This window comes from Halichoerus grypus, chromosome 2 (assembly GCF_964656455.1).
Source record: "Halichoerus grypus chromosome 2, mHalGry1.hap1.1, whole genome shotgun sequence".
NCBI lineage: Eukaryota > Metazoa > Chordata > Mammalia > Carnivora > Phocidae > Halichoerus > Halichoerus grypus.
The window spans coordinates 166,221,304-166,238,513 of NC_135713.1; the positions used below are offsets into that span (position 1 = coordinate 166,221,304).

A 17,210-nucleotide genomic window follows, 5' to 3' on the forward strand; every position below is an offset into this window, starting at 1 on the left:
GACAGAGAGATAGAGAGAGAGCACAGATAGGCAGAGTGGCACGTAGAGGGAGAGGGAGAAGTAGGCTCCTCGCCAAGTAGAGAGCCTGATGCAGGACTCGATTCCAGGACCTGGGATCACGACCTGAGCCAAAGGCACACGCTTAACCAACTGAGGCTGGGTAGGAGCCCCCCCAAAAAATCTTTCATTTGTTGCTCCTCGAGGTGCCTATTGATAGATAGATACATAGACGCATAGAGACTTAGAGATATAATATATAATATTCTGAAAATTTGTAATTAAAAGGAAAGAATTAAACATTTATTTTGTCTTATTATTAGGAAACATATTTAAATGTTACCAAATACATAGCAATCAAGTGGGAGCTATTTCAGGAATTCCAATATCTCAAAATTAGGAAATCTATTAATAAAATTCATTATCAACAGGTCTAGGGTGAAAACCAAGTGATCATCTCCACAGATGTTGAAAAAACATTTGACAAAATTAACAATCGTTCTTGAGCTTTAAAAATCGGCTCAGTGTGGTTAAGTGTCTGACTATTGATTTCAGCTCAGGTCATGATCTCAGGGTCGTGAGATCCAGCCCCACGTTGGACTCCATGCTCAGCACAGAGTCTGCTTGTCTCTCTCCCTTTGCTCCTCCCCCCACTTGTGCTCTCTCTCTCAAAAAAATAAATAAAAGCTTTTTTAAAAATCACTCTATAAAGGAACTAGAAAAAGAAGATCAAAACCTAAACCCAGCAAAAGGAAGGAAATAATAAAGATTAGAGCAGAAATAAATAATATAAAAACTAAAAAAACCCCAATAGAACAGTTATCCTTTTCTCTGCCATTGTGGTGTGTGCAGTTGAAGGTTCCTCATCATGTTTTCTCAAAAGACTTTCAGGATCAAGTGATCCCAGGCCAAGAAACAAAGGCAGAATTGTCCCATTCCCCAGTGGATTCAGATGAACTGGTAATAAAATCAGGTACAACTCCAAGAGGAGACATTAGAGAAGAATCAAGCTGGGTCTATAAGGGATAGCACATGAGATGGCACACATATTTATGCTGCATGAAGGTCTTGTGCTTGTATCCTGCCACTCTATAAACATCACTGTTACCTGGACAATAGACATGTTTTATCAGGGAAATGATTTTTCTCTCTTACTTACTTCTCGCTTCTGCACCAGTAGGTTGGTTTGGTAATAAATATGTGAGCCCTTTTATTTGAAAAAAATAATTAATTAAAAGATCTAAAAACAATAGAATAGATTAGTGAAAACAGGAGCTGGTTTTTTGAAAAGATCAACAAAATTAAATAACCTCTAGCAAGATACATTAAAAAAAAAAGAGAGGACACAAATAAACAAAATTACTAATGAAGGAGGAGAAATAACAACCAACACCACAGAAATATGAACAATTTTAACAGAATATTATGAAAACCTATTTCCCTATTAAATTGGACAACTTAGAAGAAGTGGATAAACTCCTGGAAACATAACCTACCAAAACTAAAGCAGGAAGAAATAGAAAATTTGAACAGACCAATCACCAGCAATGAAATTGAATCAATAATAAAAAAACTCCTAAAACACAAAAGTCCAGGGCCAGATGGCTTCAAGGGTGAATTCTACCGAACATTTAAAGAAGAGTTAAAGAATATCCAATGGGAAAAGGACTATCTCTTCAACAAATGGTGTTGGGAAACCTGGACAGCAACATGCAAAAGAATGAAACTGAACTAAGTTCCTACACCATGCACAAAAATAAACTCAAAATGGATGAAAGACCTTAATGTGAGACCTGAAACCATAAAAATCTTAGAAGAGAGCACAGGCAGTAACTTCTCTGACATTTGCTGTAGCAGCTTCTTTCTAGATATGTCTCCTGAAGCAAGGAAAACAAAAGAAAAAAAAATACACTATTGGGACTACATCAAAATAAAAAGCTTCTGCACAGTGAAGGAAATGATCAACATATCTAAAAGGCAACCTACGGAATGGAAGAAGATATTTGCAACTGACATACCCAATAAAGGGTTAGTATCCAAACTACATAAAGAAGTGATACAACTCAATACCCAAAACCCAAATATTTCAATTACAAAATGGGCAGAAGACATGAACAGACATTTCTCCAAAGAAGACATCCAGATGGCCAACAGACACATGAAAAGATGCTCAACATCACTCATCATCAGGGAAATGCAAATCAAAACTACAATGAGATATCACCTCACACCTGTCAGAATGGCTAAAATCAACAATACAAGAAACAGCAGGTGTTGGCAAGGATGTGGAGAAAGGGGAACCCTTGTGCACCGTTGGTGGGAATGTAAACTGGAGCAGCCACTGAGGAAAACAGTATGGAGGGTCCTCAAAAAGTTAAAAATAGAACTACCCTATGATCCAGCAATCACGCTACTGGATATTTACCCAAAGAATACAAAAACACTAATTCAAAGGGATGCATGTACCCCAATGTTTATAGCAGCATTATTTAAAATAGCCAAACTAACCATAAGATACCTAGGAATAAATCTAACCAAAGAGGCAAAGGATCTGTACTCAGAAAACTATAGAATACTCATGAAAGAAATTGAGGAAGACACAAAGAAATGGAAAAACGTTCCATGCTCATGGATTGGAAGAACAAATATTGTGAAGATGTCAATCCTACCTAGAGCAATCTACACATTCAATGCAATCCCCATCAAAATACCATCCACTTTCTTCAAAGAAATGGAACAAATAATCCTAAAATTTGTATGGAACCAGAAAAGACCCCGAATAGCCAGAGGAATGTTGAAAAAGAAAAGCAAAGCTGGCGGCATCACAATTCCAGACTTCCAGCTCTACTACAAAGCTGTCATCATCAAGACAGTATGGTACTGGCACAAAAACAGACACATAGATCAATGGAACAGAATAGAGAGCCCAGAAATGGACCCTCAACTATATGGTCAACTCATCTTTGACAAAGCAGGAAAGAATGTCCAATGGAAAAAAGACAGTCTCTTCAACAAATGGTGTTGGGAAAATTGGACAGCCACATGCAGAAGAATGAAACTGGACCATTTCCTTACACCACACACAAAAATAGACTCCAAATGGTTGAAAGACCTCAATGTGAGACAGGAGTCCATCAAAATCCTAAAGGAGAACACAGGCAGCAACCTCTTCGACCTCAGCCGCAGCAACTTCTTTCTAGAAACATCGTCAAAGGCAAGGGAAGCAAGGGCAAAAATGAACTATTGGGACTTCATCAAGATAAAAAGCTTTTGCAAAGCAAAGGAAACAGTCAACAAAACCAAAAGACAACTGACAGAATGGGAGAAGATATTTGCAAATGACATATCAGATAAAGGGCTAGTATCCAAAATCTATAAAGAACTCATCAAACTCAACACCAAAAGAACAAAGAATCCAATCAAGAAATGGGCAGAAGACATGAACAGACATTTTTCCAAAGAAGACATCCAAATGGCCAACAGACACATGAAAAAGTGTTCAATATCGCTCGGCATCAGGGAAATCCAAATCAAAACCTCAATGAGATACCACCTCACACCAGTCAGAATGGCTAAAATTAACAAGTCAGGAAATGACAGATGTTGGCGGGGATGCGGAGGAAGGGGAACCCTCCTACACTGTTGGTGGGAATGCAAGCTGGTGCAGCCACTCTGGAAAACAGTATGGAGGTTCCTCAAAAAGTTGAAAATAGAGCTACAGTATGACCCAGCAATTGCACTACTGGGTATTTACCCCAAAGATACAAAAGTAGGGATCCGAAAGGCTACGTGCACCCCGATGTTTATAGCAGCAATGTCCACAATAGCCAAACTGTGGAAAGAGCCAAGATGTCCATCAACAGATGAATGGATAAAGAAGATGTGGTATATATATACAATGGAATATTATGCAGCCATCAAAAGGAATAAGATCTTGCCATTTGCAACGACGTGGATGGAACTGGAGGGTATTATGCTGAGCGAAATAAGTCAAACAGAGAAAGACATGTATCATATGACCTCACTGATATGAGGAATTCTTAATCTCAGGAAACAAACTGAGGGTTGCTGGAGTGGGGGATGGGGTGGGAGGGATGGGGTGACTGGGTGATGGACACTGGGGAGGGTATGTGTTCTGGTAAGCGCTGTGAATTATGCAAGACTGTTGAATCTCAGATCTGTACCTCTGAAACAAATAATGCAATATATGTTAAGAAAGAAAAAAAGAAGAAGAAGAATGTAGCAGGAGGGGAAGAATGAAGGGGGGGAAATCGGAGGGGGAGAAGAACCATGAGAGACAATGGACTCTGAAAAACAAACTGAGGGTTCTAGAGGGGAGGGGGTTGGGAGGATGGGTTAGCCTGGTGATGGGTATTGAGGAGGGCACGTTCTGCATGGAGCACTGGGTGTTATGCACAAACAATGAATCATGGAACACTATATCTAAAATTAATGATGTAATGTATGGGGATTAACATAACAATAAAAAAATTAAAAAAAATAAAATAAAATAAAATAGCCAAACTATGGAAGCAGCCCAAGTGTCCATCGATAGATGAATGGATAAAGAATATGTGGTATAGGGGTACCTGGGTGGCTTAGTCATTAAGCATCTGCCTTTGGATCAATCCCAGGGTTCTGGGATTGAGCCCCGCATCGGGCTCCCTGCTCAGTGGGAAGCCTGCTTCTCCCTCTCCCGCTCCCCCTGCTTGTATTCCCTCTCTTGCTGTGTCTCTCTGTCAAATAAATAAATAAAATCTTAAAAAAAAAAAAAAGAATATGTGGTGTGTATACAATGGAATATTCTTCAGCCATAAAAAGGAATGCAATCTTGCTATTTGCAATGACATGGATAGAGCAAGAGAGTATAATGCTAAGCAAAATAAGTCAGAGAAAGACAAATACCATATGATCTCACTCATATGTGGAATTTAAGAAACAAAACAAATGAGCAAAGGAAAAAAGAGAGAGAGAGACAAACCAAGAAACAGACTCTTAACTATAGAGAACAAACTGATGGTTACCAGAGAGGAGGTAGGTGTGGGGGTGGGGGAAATAGGGGAAGAGGATTAAAGAATACATTTACCACAATGAAATAATAAAATAAAATAAAGTAAACTTAAAAAATCATTCTATAATATAGAAATTAGGCACATTTTTCTTTTCTTTTCTTTTCTTTCTTTCTTTTTTTTTTTTCTTTTTTAGAGTTGTGGGAGGGACAGAGAGAATCTTAAGCAGGCTCCACGCCCAGCGTGGAGCCCAAGGCCAGGCTTGATCTCAGGGCCCTGAGATCATGACTTGAGCCAAAATCAAGAGTCAGACACTTAACGAATCGAGCCACCCAGGCACCCAGCACTTTTTTTCTAATGTAATAAAATATATATTTTTCAGATCCAAAGAAAGTAGAGTTATGGTGTTAATAGTTTTTTTTTTTTTTAAAGATTTTATTTATTTATTCATGAGAGACAGAGAGAGAGAGAGAGAGAGAGGCAGAGGGAGAAGCAGGCTCCCAAGGAGCAGGGAGCCCGATGCGGGACTCGATCCCAGGACCCTGAGATCATGACCTGAGCCGAAGGCAGACGCTTAACCATCTGAGCCACCCAGGCGCCCTAATATATAGTTTTTAAAAACTGCTCATGATGAGGCAATAATACAAGAAATCATCCCTACTAAAGTCATAAACAAGACAGGGATGTCCATATCATCACAATTATTTAACATTCTATTGGAAGTAATAGCCAGCCAATGTAACTAGGTAAGAGGAAGATATTGCAAGCATTAAAATTGAAAATGAATAAGGAAAACTCCTATTACTTGCAGATAATAAGGTTTCCTTGCTAGAAAATCCAAATGATCAACAAAAATTTTTCTATAAACAGGGGCACCTTGGTGGCTCAGTTGGTTAAGCATCCAACTCTTGGTTTTGGCTCAGGTCGTGATCTCACGGTTGTGGATCAAGCCCCGTGTCGGGCACCACACTCAGTGAGGAATCTGCTTCCTTCTGCCCCTCCCCATTCATATGCATGCTCTCTCTCTTTCTCTCTCAAATAAATAAATAAATCTTTTAATAAAAACAAAAAATAAACTTTTTCTATTAATGATGGAACTCAGTAAGGTAGCAGAGTACAAAAATTTACAGAAATTAATAGCTTTCATGTATTCAAACTACATATAGATAGAAAGTGTAATGAAAGAAGAAAGTCCCATTTACAATGGCAATAAAAAAATAATAAAATACCTAGTAATACACCTAACAAGAAATGCAAGCTTAAATGAAAAAAACTTTACGACAACAATGATCAATACAAAATAAGAGGAATAAATGGAAAGACATGTTCTCAGATAGAAACACTTGTCATTAAAGATGTTGATTTTCCCTAAGTTAATAAATAAATTTAAACGGAGTTCAATAAAAATTCCTACAAGGTTTGTTTTGTTGTTCTCCTTTTTTTTTTTCAAGTAGATGAATCAATCCTAAAGTTCATATTAAAAAGCAAAAACACGGGGCTCCTGGGTGGCTTAGTTGGTTAAGTGTCTGCCTTCAGCTCAGGTCATGATCCTGGGGTCCTGGAATCAAGCCCCCTGTAGGACTCCCTGCTCAGCGGGGAGTCTGTTTCACCCTCTCCCTCTGTGTGCATGCTCTCTCTCTATCTCTCTCAAGTAAATAAATAAAATCTTAAAAAAAAAAAAAAAGAAGAAGTAAAAACACCAAAATAAAAGAGTAAATAGTGAGGACCAGCACAGTCAGAATTATTGAAATACAGATTTTCCTCAACTTATGATAGGGGTACGCTCCAATAAACCCATCATAAATTGAAAATATCCTAAGTAGAAAAAGAATTTAATACACCCAACCTACCCAACATCATAGTTCAGTCGAGCCCACTTTAAATGTGTTCAGAACACTTAAGTTAGTTTACAGTTGAGCAAAATCATCTAACAAACACCTATTTATAAAGTGTAGACTATCTCATGTAACTGACTGAAAACTGTACTGAAAGTGAAAAACAGAATGGTTGTATGTGTACAGAATCGTTTTAAGGGTATGGGTTATTTACCTTCATGACTGTGTGGCTGACTGGGAGCTGTGGCTCATTGCCACTGCCCAGCATCACAGGAGAGCATCATACTGCATATTGCTCGCCCAGGAAAAGATCAAAATTCAAAATTCAAAGTATGATTTCTACTGAACACATACCACTTCCACACCAACATAAAGTCAAAAAATCAGTAAGTGGATGAAGGGGGGGAAATCGGAGGGGGAGACGAACCATGAGAGACGATGGACTCTGAGAAACAAACTGAGGGTTCTAGAGGGGCGGGGGGTGGGGGGATGGGTTAGCCTGGTGATGGGTATTAAAGAGGGCACGCTCTGCATGGAGCACTGGGTGTTATGCACAAACAATGAATCATGGAACACTACATCAAAAACTAATGATGTAATGTATGGTGATTAACATAACATAATTAAAAAAAAGTCTCAGTGACTAAAGCAGCACAGTGTGGTGCATGAACAGGGAGATAATCAATGGGATAGGAAAGAAAAGTGCAGAAATACACTCTAAAATATATAGGAATTTAGTAATAAAGTTTCAAGCAGTGGGGCAAAATAGACTATTTGACAATTGTCGTTGGGATCACCATATAGCCATTTTTGAAAAGGAAAAAAGTTGGATTCGTATTTTACATCTTACGCTAGGGTAAATTCCAAATGGATCAATACTTAAAATGGGAATTAAAATAATAAAAATTCCAGAAAAAAAAATGGGAGGATTCTTTTACTACCTGAAAGTAACAATGGCTTGAAATCCAGAAGTCATAAAATGAAAGTAAATAAATTCAACCACATAGAAATAAAATATCTTCTGCATGACAAGATATAAATAGCAAGTAAAAAACAGAAGAAAATATTTGTAACTCAGTCAGATGGTCTTATATAAAAAGAAGAAAATTTAGAATCTATATTTGCATTTACTTCTGTATGTATAAAGAAACTGGAAAAATTCACTGAAAATGAAGAACAGTCATTGTTTATGGCAGAGGTGGAGTACTGGGTAGATGGAGGATAAGAATGGGAGAGGAACTTTTCATTGTATAACTCCTTATACGTTTTGACTTTTGAACCAAGTGAATATATTGCCTATCTGAAAAGTTAAATTTTCAGAAAGTCTCTACTCTTATATAGCTTACTTTCCAGTGCAGGGAGACAGATAATAAGCGAATAAATATACACTTTGGATCATAGTGAAATAACTAAATCCATGAATTCAAGGACCTTGTTTAATATGCTTCATTAATCTTCATAGTGCCTTTTAAATAGTGAAACACATACTAGCAGCTCAATAAATACTTTCTGAATAATTACAAAATTATTTAAGTCCTGTTTGTATGATTATGTTATTGTTCTACTTGCTTTCAATATAAGGACCTAGATCATCAACTGAAAATATAAAAAATTGTACCTGTTGCCAGTAGTGTTGGGAACATGTATCTTCAGGGCTTCTGTGACATCCCTCATCACCCTTTGATAACCAGACATTCCTGAGTCTTTGATATAATAAGGATTGTTTCTCATTAAGTATTCCCCCAAATGATTAATTGGGTTAAACTTGGTTGTATTATCAACTTCTGCCCGAAGCTTCTTCTTTTCCACTTGCATTAACATTTTTTCCACTCCAGGAACTAAGGTAGGCAGAAGTTTGTCAAGCAAATATGCACGAGTGTTCAATGTCATGTTTTCAGCATTAAACCACTCTTTGGCCAAATTATCCCTAGGGAGTTTTTTTTCAGCCTTTTTTTCTAGTTCTTTCTTCAGATTGTCCTTATCTATTATTTTCTGCTGCATTGCCTGGGCTCTTGCTTCCAATCTTTCGAAAAAATTTTTCTTCCATGGCTGTTCTAGCTTTGAGTTCAGTGCAGTTGGATCTAAATTGAAAATCACTTTTGCAGGTTTTCTAACCACCAAAGTTTTTGAGACTCTAGTGTTAGAGTCCTTTATTGAACAAATTGAGGTTTTTGTCTGCCCTTCCAGGTGTATTTCTGAGGAGGAAAAAAAGTGCAATGTAAGAAATATTAGAAGTAGATTTTAATCTATGTTACTTTAGAATATTATTAGAAAAAAAGTTTTTTATATCCATTTACATGGTGTATTCAAACACAGCTGAAAGTAACAGAAAATCAGATAACAGTGACTTTCACCCTAAGGACATTAATTGTTGACTTAATCGGAAGTCATTCAGCAGCTCACTGTTTTTCATTAAGTACCTAGCCTGTTTCTATTGTTCTTTATTCATTTTTTGTGCTTGTACCTGAGGATTATAAGGTAGCTATTGCAGCTCCCAGCATCACTTCCTTCTAGGAAAAGAGAATTGAGAACAAACGGGTTTTCTCTTCTTGTGGTTCTACTTTATTATATAAGAAGAGAATGTCCCAGACTCCCTGCTCCAAAATTTTCCTTTACATTTCATTGACCTTATTAAGTTGCATGTGTATCCCTAGACCAATAACTGGTTAAGGAAAAAGGGATTTTTTATTTTTAAAGATTTTATTTATTTATTTGACAGAGAGAGAGATAGCGAGAGCAGGAACACAAGCAGGGGGAGTGGGAGAGGGAGAAGCAGGCTTCCTGCCGAGCAGGGAGCCCAACGTGGGACTCGATCCCAGGACCCTGGGATCATGACCTGAGCCGAAGGCAGATGCTTAACGACTGAGCCACCCAGGCACCCGGAAAAAGGGATTATTATGAATAGTTTTGACTAATCATAATTTATTCCTTCATGCCAGGGTTTAGAATAAGTTCCTGACATCAAGTGATTTCTATCTGCTGCAAAATTGAGGCTCAGTTGGCAGACAAAAAGGTGAGAAAATGTCTGCTGAGTAGGCAGTGAAGAGACTCTACCACACATATATATTTAAATATATTTCTTTCCACTCTCATATTTCCAGCCTCTTTCAGGTTTCCATTTTAAAAATGCAGTATTGAGATATTAGACCAAGACAGTGGAGTGAGAACAGGCACTTATATTCCCTACCTATCAAAATCTCTATAAATGACAAAAAAGGGTGTGTGTGTGTGTGTGTGTGTGTGTGTGTGTGTGTGTGTGGTGTTAACATAAACATAAGAAAACTGGCAATCATGAAAGGGGTCTTCAGTAGTCAGAAATTTTGAAGGTCTCTGAAAAATGAAAGGAAGGTAGAATTAGATGATTGAGGAAACTATAGGACTAAAAAAATACAGGAGAAGATCACTATGAAATTTGGGAGCAGCTTTGAGGCACCCCAAGTTTAAAGGATGTACATGTGGGTAGCAGGGGAATGATTGATCATTTGTGTACCTTCATCCCCATTTGAGCTAAACATTAGGCATCAGAGGTGTTCACCCCCGCACTGAGACAAGAGGGTTTGGGCTAGAGAGGCAGGGTAATGCCTCCACACAAAGAGAAAATGAATTGCTGACAGACTTCACTGTCTGTACACCTTATGCCTCCTCCATAATCACTGGCAGCAATGTACAGAAAATAGAAACTCCAGCTATAGAAAAGCAAACAGGGATTCCCAAATGCAAATATAAGTACGCATAAAAGAATCACTAAATATTTAAAGAAAACTACCTCCATGACTAAATCCAACAAATACAATAATTAATATTACCCAAGGAAATACCATTAATAAATGCAAGGAGTCTCCAAAAGAATTGTAATTAATATCCTCAGAGCAGAGAAGTCAGAAGAAATAAAAAGAATGTTATGAATGTTATTTAAAAATACAATTAAGAGATCTTGGACATCTAGTGCTCAGATCTTGATTTCTAGTATCATTCTCCAATTTTTAAAAATCAGGACACATTGTTGGAGAAATGACTGATTCTAGGACTGGAGAAGGAAATACTAAATGAGGCTAGAGTATCTTGTAGTGCCAGAAAGTAAAGAAGTGCTCAAAAACAAACAGACAGATAGACAGACAAACACTACAATGATTGGGGTATGGCAAAGGCACACAGCAGCTAACTGAAAGAGCTCTTAACAGCCAAAGGTGGAACAATTTGAGCAATGTAATAAAATAGTATTGGATTCTAAACCAAGTATAAAATAAATATCCATAAGTCTGTACTGATATATGCAAATAAATGGGGGAAAACAGACAAATCTCCTGGGCAGAAGTATTCCAAATAATTTAGGTAGATACTCTGCCTTCCAGGAGGTAGAGCATAATAACTCTTCTTTTTTTTTTTTTTTTAAGATTTATTTTTTAATTTTTATTATATATTTTTATATATTTTTAAAAGATTTTTATTTATTTATTTGACACAGAGAGACAGTGAGAAAGGGAACACAAGCAGGGGGAGTGGTAGAGGGAGAAGCAGACTCCCCGCTGAGCAGGAAGCCCCACATGGGGCTCGATCCCAGGACCCTGGGATCATGACCTGAGCTGAAGGGCAGACGCTTAACAACTGAGCCACCCAGCACCCCTTATTTATTTGAGAGAGAGAGAGAAAGGGGAGGAGGGGTGAGGGAGAGAGAGAATCTGGAGCAGAGTCCTGGCTGAGCACAGAGCCCAACACGGGGCTTCATCCCACAACCCTGAGATCATGACTTGAGCCAAAACCAAGAGTCAGATGCTTAACTGACTGAGCCACCCAGGTGCCCTAAGTCTCTTCCTCTTAATTATAGGCTGTGCGCAGTGACTTCTTCCCAAAAGTACAATACGGAAAAGGGGGAAAAATAATAACTTTTCAGTGGACAAACCTGACAAAAACTATCTTAGCCAGATGATCAAGATTAATTAACATCAACAATGGAAAGTCATGTTGATAGCATATATAGTATGCTAGATAGGATATGATAAGAACAGCACTTAACATCTGTAGTCTTACTCCCCAAAATCCATAACCCCATCTAATCATAATTTCAAGATCAAACAAATCCCAATTAAGGACATTCTACAAAAATACCTGATAACACGGCCTAGCATTGTCAAGGTCATCAAAAACAAGGAAATCTTAGAAACTGTCAGAGAAAAGAAAACTCTAAACAGACATGGCAATTAAATATAATATGGTATCCTGGAACAGTAAGAGGACACTAGATAAAAACTAGGGAAATCTGGGGTGCCTCGGTGGCTCAGCTGGTTAAGCGATTGACTCTTGGTTTCAGCTGAGATTGTGATTTCAGGGTCATGAGATAGAGTCCCATGTCAGGCTCCACTCTCAGTGTGGACTCTGCTTGAGATTCTCTCTCCCTCTCCCTATCTCCACTCTCTGCCCCTCCCTCCACTTGTGAAATCTCTTGTTCTCTTTCTTAAATAAATAAATAAATAAATAAATAAATAAATAAAATCTTAAAAAAACAAAACAAAGGAAATCTGGATAAAATACGGACTTTAGCCCATATAGCTCATTAATTGTGACAAATGTACCACACTAATACAAGGTATTAATAATAGGCATAACTGGATGTGGGATAAAGAGAAACTCTATTATTTTCATAATGTTTTTGTAAATTTGAAAGTATTCTAAAAATAAAAGTTTATTTTATTTTATTTTATTTTTTTAAATAAAAGTTTATTTTAAAAAAGAAACTCAAGAAACCAAAAAAGAAAGGGAGAAATCACTTGGAAATGAAAAAGAATTATTGCTGTCAACAAAACCATCAATTACATTGCCTTGAAGATCAGAAAATACTGAACAACTAACCAGCAAACTGGAAGACCAGGCCAAAGCAGATAAAAAGGGCAAAGGAAATAAGAGAATGGAGGATAGATCCAGAACTTTTAATATTCATCTTATACAAATGTTAAATGGAGTGAACCAAGAGTGTAGACGTAAGGAAATATTCAAAGAGATAATGCAAGAAAATCTCTTAGTATTGAAGAAAGATACAAATCTTGAGCTTTAAAAGGCTTACCAAATGCACTTTCTGTTTGGGATGATGAAAAATTTCTGGAACTAGACAGTGGTGATGGTTGAACAACATTGTGAATTTACTTAATGACACTGAATTGTGCACTTCAACATAGTTTAAATGGTAAATTGTATATTATGTGCATTTTACCACATTTTTTTAAAAAAAGAACCAAATAACTAATGCAAGATACATGATTAAAATACAAAAAATAGTTCTTTAAGGAAGATGAGGTCAGACCTATAGCAGAACTCTGGACACACACCTCCAGCTCCTGACTCACCACTGTTCACTTTCTTGGAGGAACAAGTCCGTCAGAAACCTTGCCTCGTCCATGGCTTTTAAGGACACCAGGAAGACACCCATGGAACAAGAGGTGGTGATTCACCAAATTAGAATTACTCTAACCAACCACAATGTAAAATCTTTGGAGAAAGTATGTGCTGCCTTACTTGATCAGAGGCAAAAAAGTAAAGAATCACAAAGTGAAAGGACCAGTTCGGATGCCTACCAAGACTCTGAGAATCAATATAAGAAAAACTCCTTGCGGTGAAGGTTCTAAGACTTAGGGATCATTTTCAGATAAGGATCCACAAGCGACTCATTGATTTGCACAGTCCTTCTGAGATTGTTAAGCAGATTACTTCCATCAGTATTGAGCCAAAAATTGAGGTTGAAGTCACCCTTGCAGATGCTTAAATCAACCTTTTAAATAAATTGATTATCAGGACACCTGGGTGGCTCAGTCGGTTGAGCCACTGCCTTCGGCTGGGGTCATGATCCCAGCATCCTGGGATGAGCCCCGTGTCTGGCTCCCTGATCAGTGGGGAGCCTGCTTCTCCCTCTGCCTGCAGCTCCTCCTGCTTGTGCTCTCTCTCTCTGACAAATAAATAAAATCTTAAAAAAAAAAAAAGTAAATAGATTATCAGTTGTTAAAAAAATCTAACTATATATAGAGAGATATCCTAGTTATTAGCAATAACTGATTAAAAATATAATTTTTCAAAGTTTCTTTCTATAATAGCAACAAAATTGGAAAATATCTAGAGATAAACCAAACAAAAATGTGTTAAGACCAATATGGAAAAAACCATAAAACTTTTGGTACTGGCAGAAGGATAGACATATGTAAATGTAATAGAATTGAAACTACAGAACTAAACCCATAGATCCATGACCAACTAATTTTTGACAAAAGTGCCAAGATCATTCAATGGGGAAAAAATTGTCTCTTCAGCAAATGGTGCTATAAAAACTGGATATCCACCTGGGAAAAAATGAAGTTGGACTTCTACCTCACATCATAGACAAAAATTAACTATCTCTAATAGACATATAGAAACACTCTACCCAACAACAACAGAATTCACATTCTTCTCAAATGCACATGGGATATCCTTCAGATAGATCATATGTTGGGCCACAAAATAAATCTCAATAAATTTGAAAACATAGATATCACATAAAGTATCTTGTTGACCAAAACAGGATGAAGTTAGAAATCAGTAACAGAAGAAAAACTGGAAAATTCACAAATCTGTGATACTTTAAAAACACACGCACTCTTTTTTTTAAAGATTTTATTTATTTGACAGAGAGAGACACACCAAGAGAGGGAACACAAGCAGGGGGAGTGGGAGAGGGAGAAGCAGGCTTCCTGCAGAGCAGGGAGCCCGATGTGGGGCTCGATCCCAGGACCCTGGGATCATGACCCGAGCCGAAGGCAGACGCTTAACGACTGAGCCACCCAGGCGCCCCTAAATACACACACTTTTTTTTTTTTTTTTTAATACACACACTCTTAAACACCAATGAACCAAAGAAGAAATCACAAGGGAAATAGAAAATTCTTAGAGATGAATGAAAATGAAAATACAACATACTGAAACTTACGGGATACCATGAAAGTAGTGCTCAGAAGGAAACTTAGAGCCGTGACTACATTAAAAAAAAAAAAAGAAGACCTCAAATCAATAACCTAACTTCACATCTTTTTTTAAAGATTTATTTATTTATTTATTTATTTATTTATTTATTTGAGAGAAAGAGTGCACGAGAAGGCACGCACATACATGCGCGAGTTGGGGGAGGGGCAGAGGAAGAGAATCCCCAAGCAGACTCCCTGCTGAGCTTGGAGCCCAGCTCACAACTCATGAGATCATGACCTGAGTCAAACCCAAGAGTCAGAGGCTCCACTGACTGAGCCACCCAGGTGCTGCAAACCTAACTTCACATCTTAATGGACTAAAAAAAGAAGAGCAAAATAAACTCAGAACTGAAGCAGAAGGAAGGCAGCAGAAGGAAGGAAATAATAAAGATTAGAATGGAGATAAACAAAATAGAGAATAGAAAAAAAGTAGAGAAAATCAATAAAATCAAAAGTTAATTTTTTAAAAAGGTCAACTAATTGACAAACCTTTAGCTAGACTGGCAAAGAGAAAGAAAAGATATGAATAACTAAAATAAGAAATGAAAGTGAGAACATTACCACCAGTCTCACAGAGATAAAAAGAATAACCTAGAATAAGTGGACGAATTCCTTGAAACACAAAAATTATCTAAACTGACTCAAAAAGAAACAGAAAATCTCAACAGACCTATAGTAAGTAAAGAGATTGAATCAGTAATCAAAATCCTCCCAGCAAAGAAAAGTCCTGGACTGGATAGCTTCAACAGTGCCATTAAACATTTAAAGAATTAAAATCAGGGGTCCCTGGCTGGCTCAGTCAGGAGTGTGGAGTGTGTGATTCTTGGTCTCTGGGTTGTGAGCTTGAGCCCCACGTTGGGTGTAGAGATTACTTAAAAAATATATATATATTTTTTTAATAAAATAAACATAAAATAAAATAAAATCAATCCTTACCAAGCTCTTCCCAAAGAATTGAAGGGGACGGAATGGTTTCTAACTCATTCTATGAGGCCAGCATTATTCTGATACCAAAAGCAGATACAGACACCACAAGAAAAGAAAATTGCAGACCAATATTCCTTTTTTTTTTTTTTAAGATTTTATTTATTAATTTGACAGAGAGAGACACAGCGAGAGAGGGAACACAAGCAAGGGAAGTGGGAGAGGGAGAGAGAGAAGCAGGCTTCCCGCTGAGCAGGGAGCCTGATGCGGGACTCGATCCCAGGACACTGGGATCATGACCTGAGCCGAAGGCAGACGCTTAACGACTGAGCCACCCAGGCGCCCCCAATATTCCTTTTGAATACAGATGCAAAAATCCTCAACAAGATATTAGCAAATCAAATCCAAGAGCATAGTCATAGGATTATTTACCATGATCAAGTGAGATTTATCCCAGAAATGCAATTGTGATCCAACATAAGACAATCAATCAGGGTAATTAATCACATTAATACAATGAAGGAAAAAAAACACATAATCACCTCAACTGATGTAGAAAAGGTATTTGACAGAATCCAACACCATTTCATGATTTAAAAAAAAAACCTCCTCAGAAAACTAGAAACAGAGAGGAAATGCCTCAGAATGATAAATGATATTTATTTAAAACCCCAGTTAACATCATACTTAGTGGTGAAAGACTGAAAACTTTCCCCTTAAGATTAGGAAAAAGACAAGGATACACACTTTTTTAATTTTAATTTAATTTTATTATGTTATGTTAATCACCATACATTACATCATTAGTTTTTGATGCAGTGTTCCATGATTCGTTGTTTGCGTATAAAACCCAGTGCTCTATTCAATACGTGCCCTCTTTAATACCCATCACCAGGCTAGCCCATCCCCCCCCAGAACCTTCAGTTTGTTTCTCAGAGTTCATAGTCTCTCATGGTTCGTCTCCCCCTCCGATTCCCCCCCCTTCATTTTTCCCGTCCTACTATCTTTTTTTTTTTTTTAACATATAATGTATTACTCGTTTCAGAGGTACAGGTCTGTGCTTCAACAGTCTTATACAATTCACAGCGCTCACCATAGCACATACCCTCCCCAATGTCTATCACCCAGCCACCCCATCCCTTCCACCCCCCACCACTCCAGGAACCCTCAGTTTGTTTCCTGAGATTAAGAATTCCTCATATCAGTGAGATCATATGATACGTGTCTTTCTCTGATTGACTTATTTCGCTTAGCATAATACCCTCTAGTTCTATCCACGTCATTGCAAATGGCAAGATTTCGGGGGTTTTTTGATGGCTGCATAATATTCCATTGTATATATATACCACATCTTTTTTATCCATTCATCTGTTGATGGACATCTTCACTCTTCCCATAGTTTGGCTATTGTGGACATTGCTGCTATAAACATCGGGGTGTATGTACCCCTTTGGATCACTACA

At 37.6% G+C, this 17,210-nt stretch overlaps 1 protein-coding gene and 1 pseudogene across 1 annotated transcript in view; one reads left to right on the forward strand and one right to left on the reverse strand.

Moving 5' to 3' along the window:
* The window catches only part of EFCAB5 (EF-hand calcium binding domain 5), a 125,947-nt gene extending 115,591 nt beyond the window's left edge, over positions 1-10,356 (reverse strand). The window contains exons 1-2 of the mRNA XM_078066365.1: positions 10,332-10,356; positions 8,460-9,036 (exon numbers count right to left, since the gene is read on the reverse strand). Of these exons, the coding sequence (XP_077922491.1) occupies positions 8,460-9,036; positions 10,332-10,356 (602 nt within the window). The remainder of the gene's footprint in view (positions 1-8,459; positions 9,037-10,331) is intronic.
* Positions 10,357-13,230: 2,874 nt separating this feature from the next.
* LOC118537256 (small ribosomal subunit protein uS10 pseudogene) lies at positions 13,231-13,624 on the forward strand (annotated as a pseudogene).
* Positions 13,625-17,210: the final 3,586 nt, after the last annotated feature.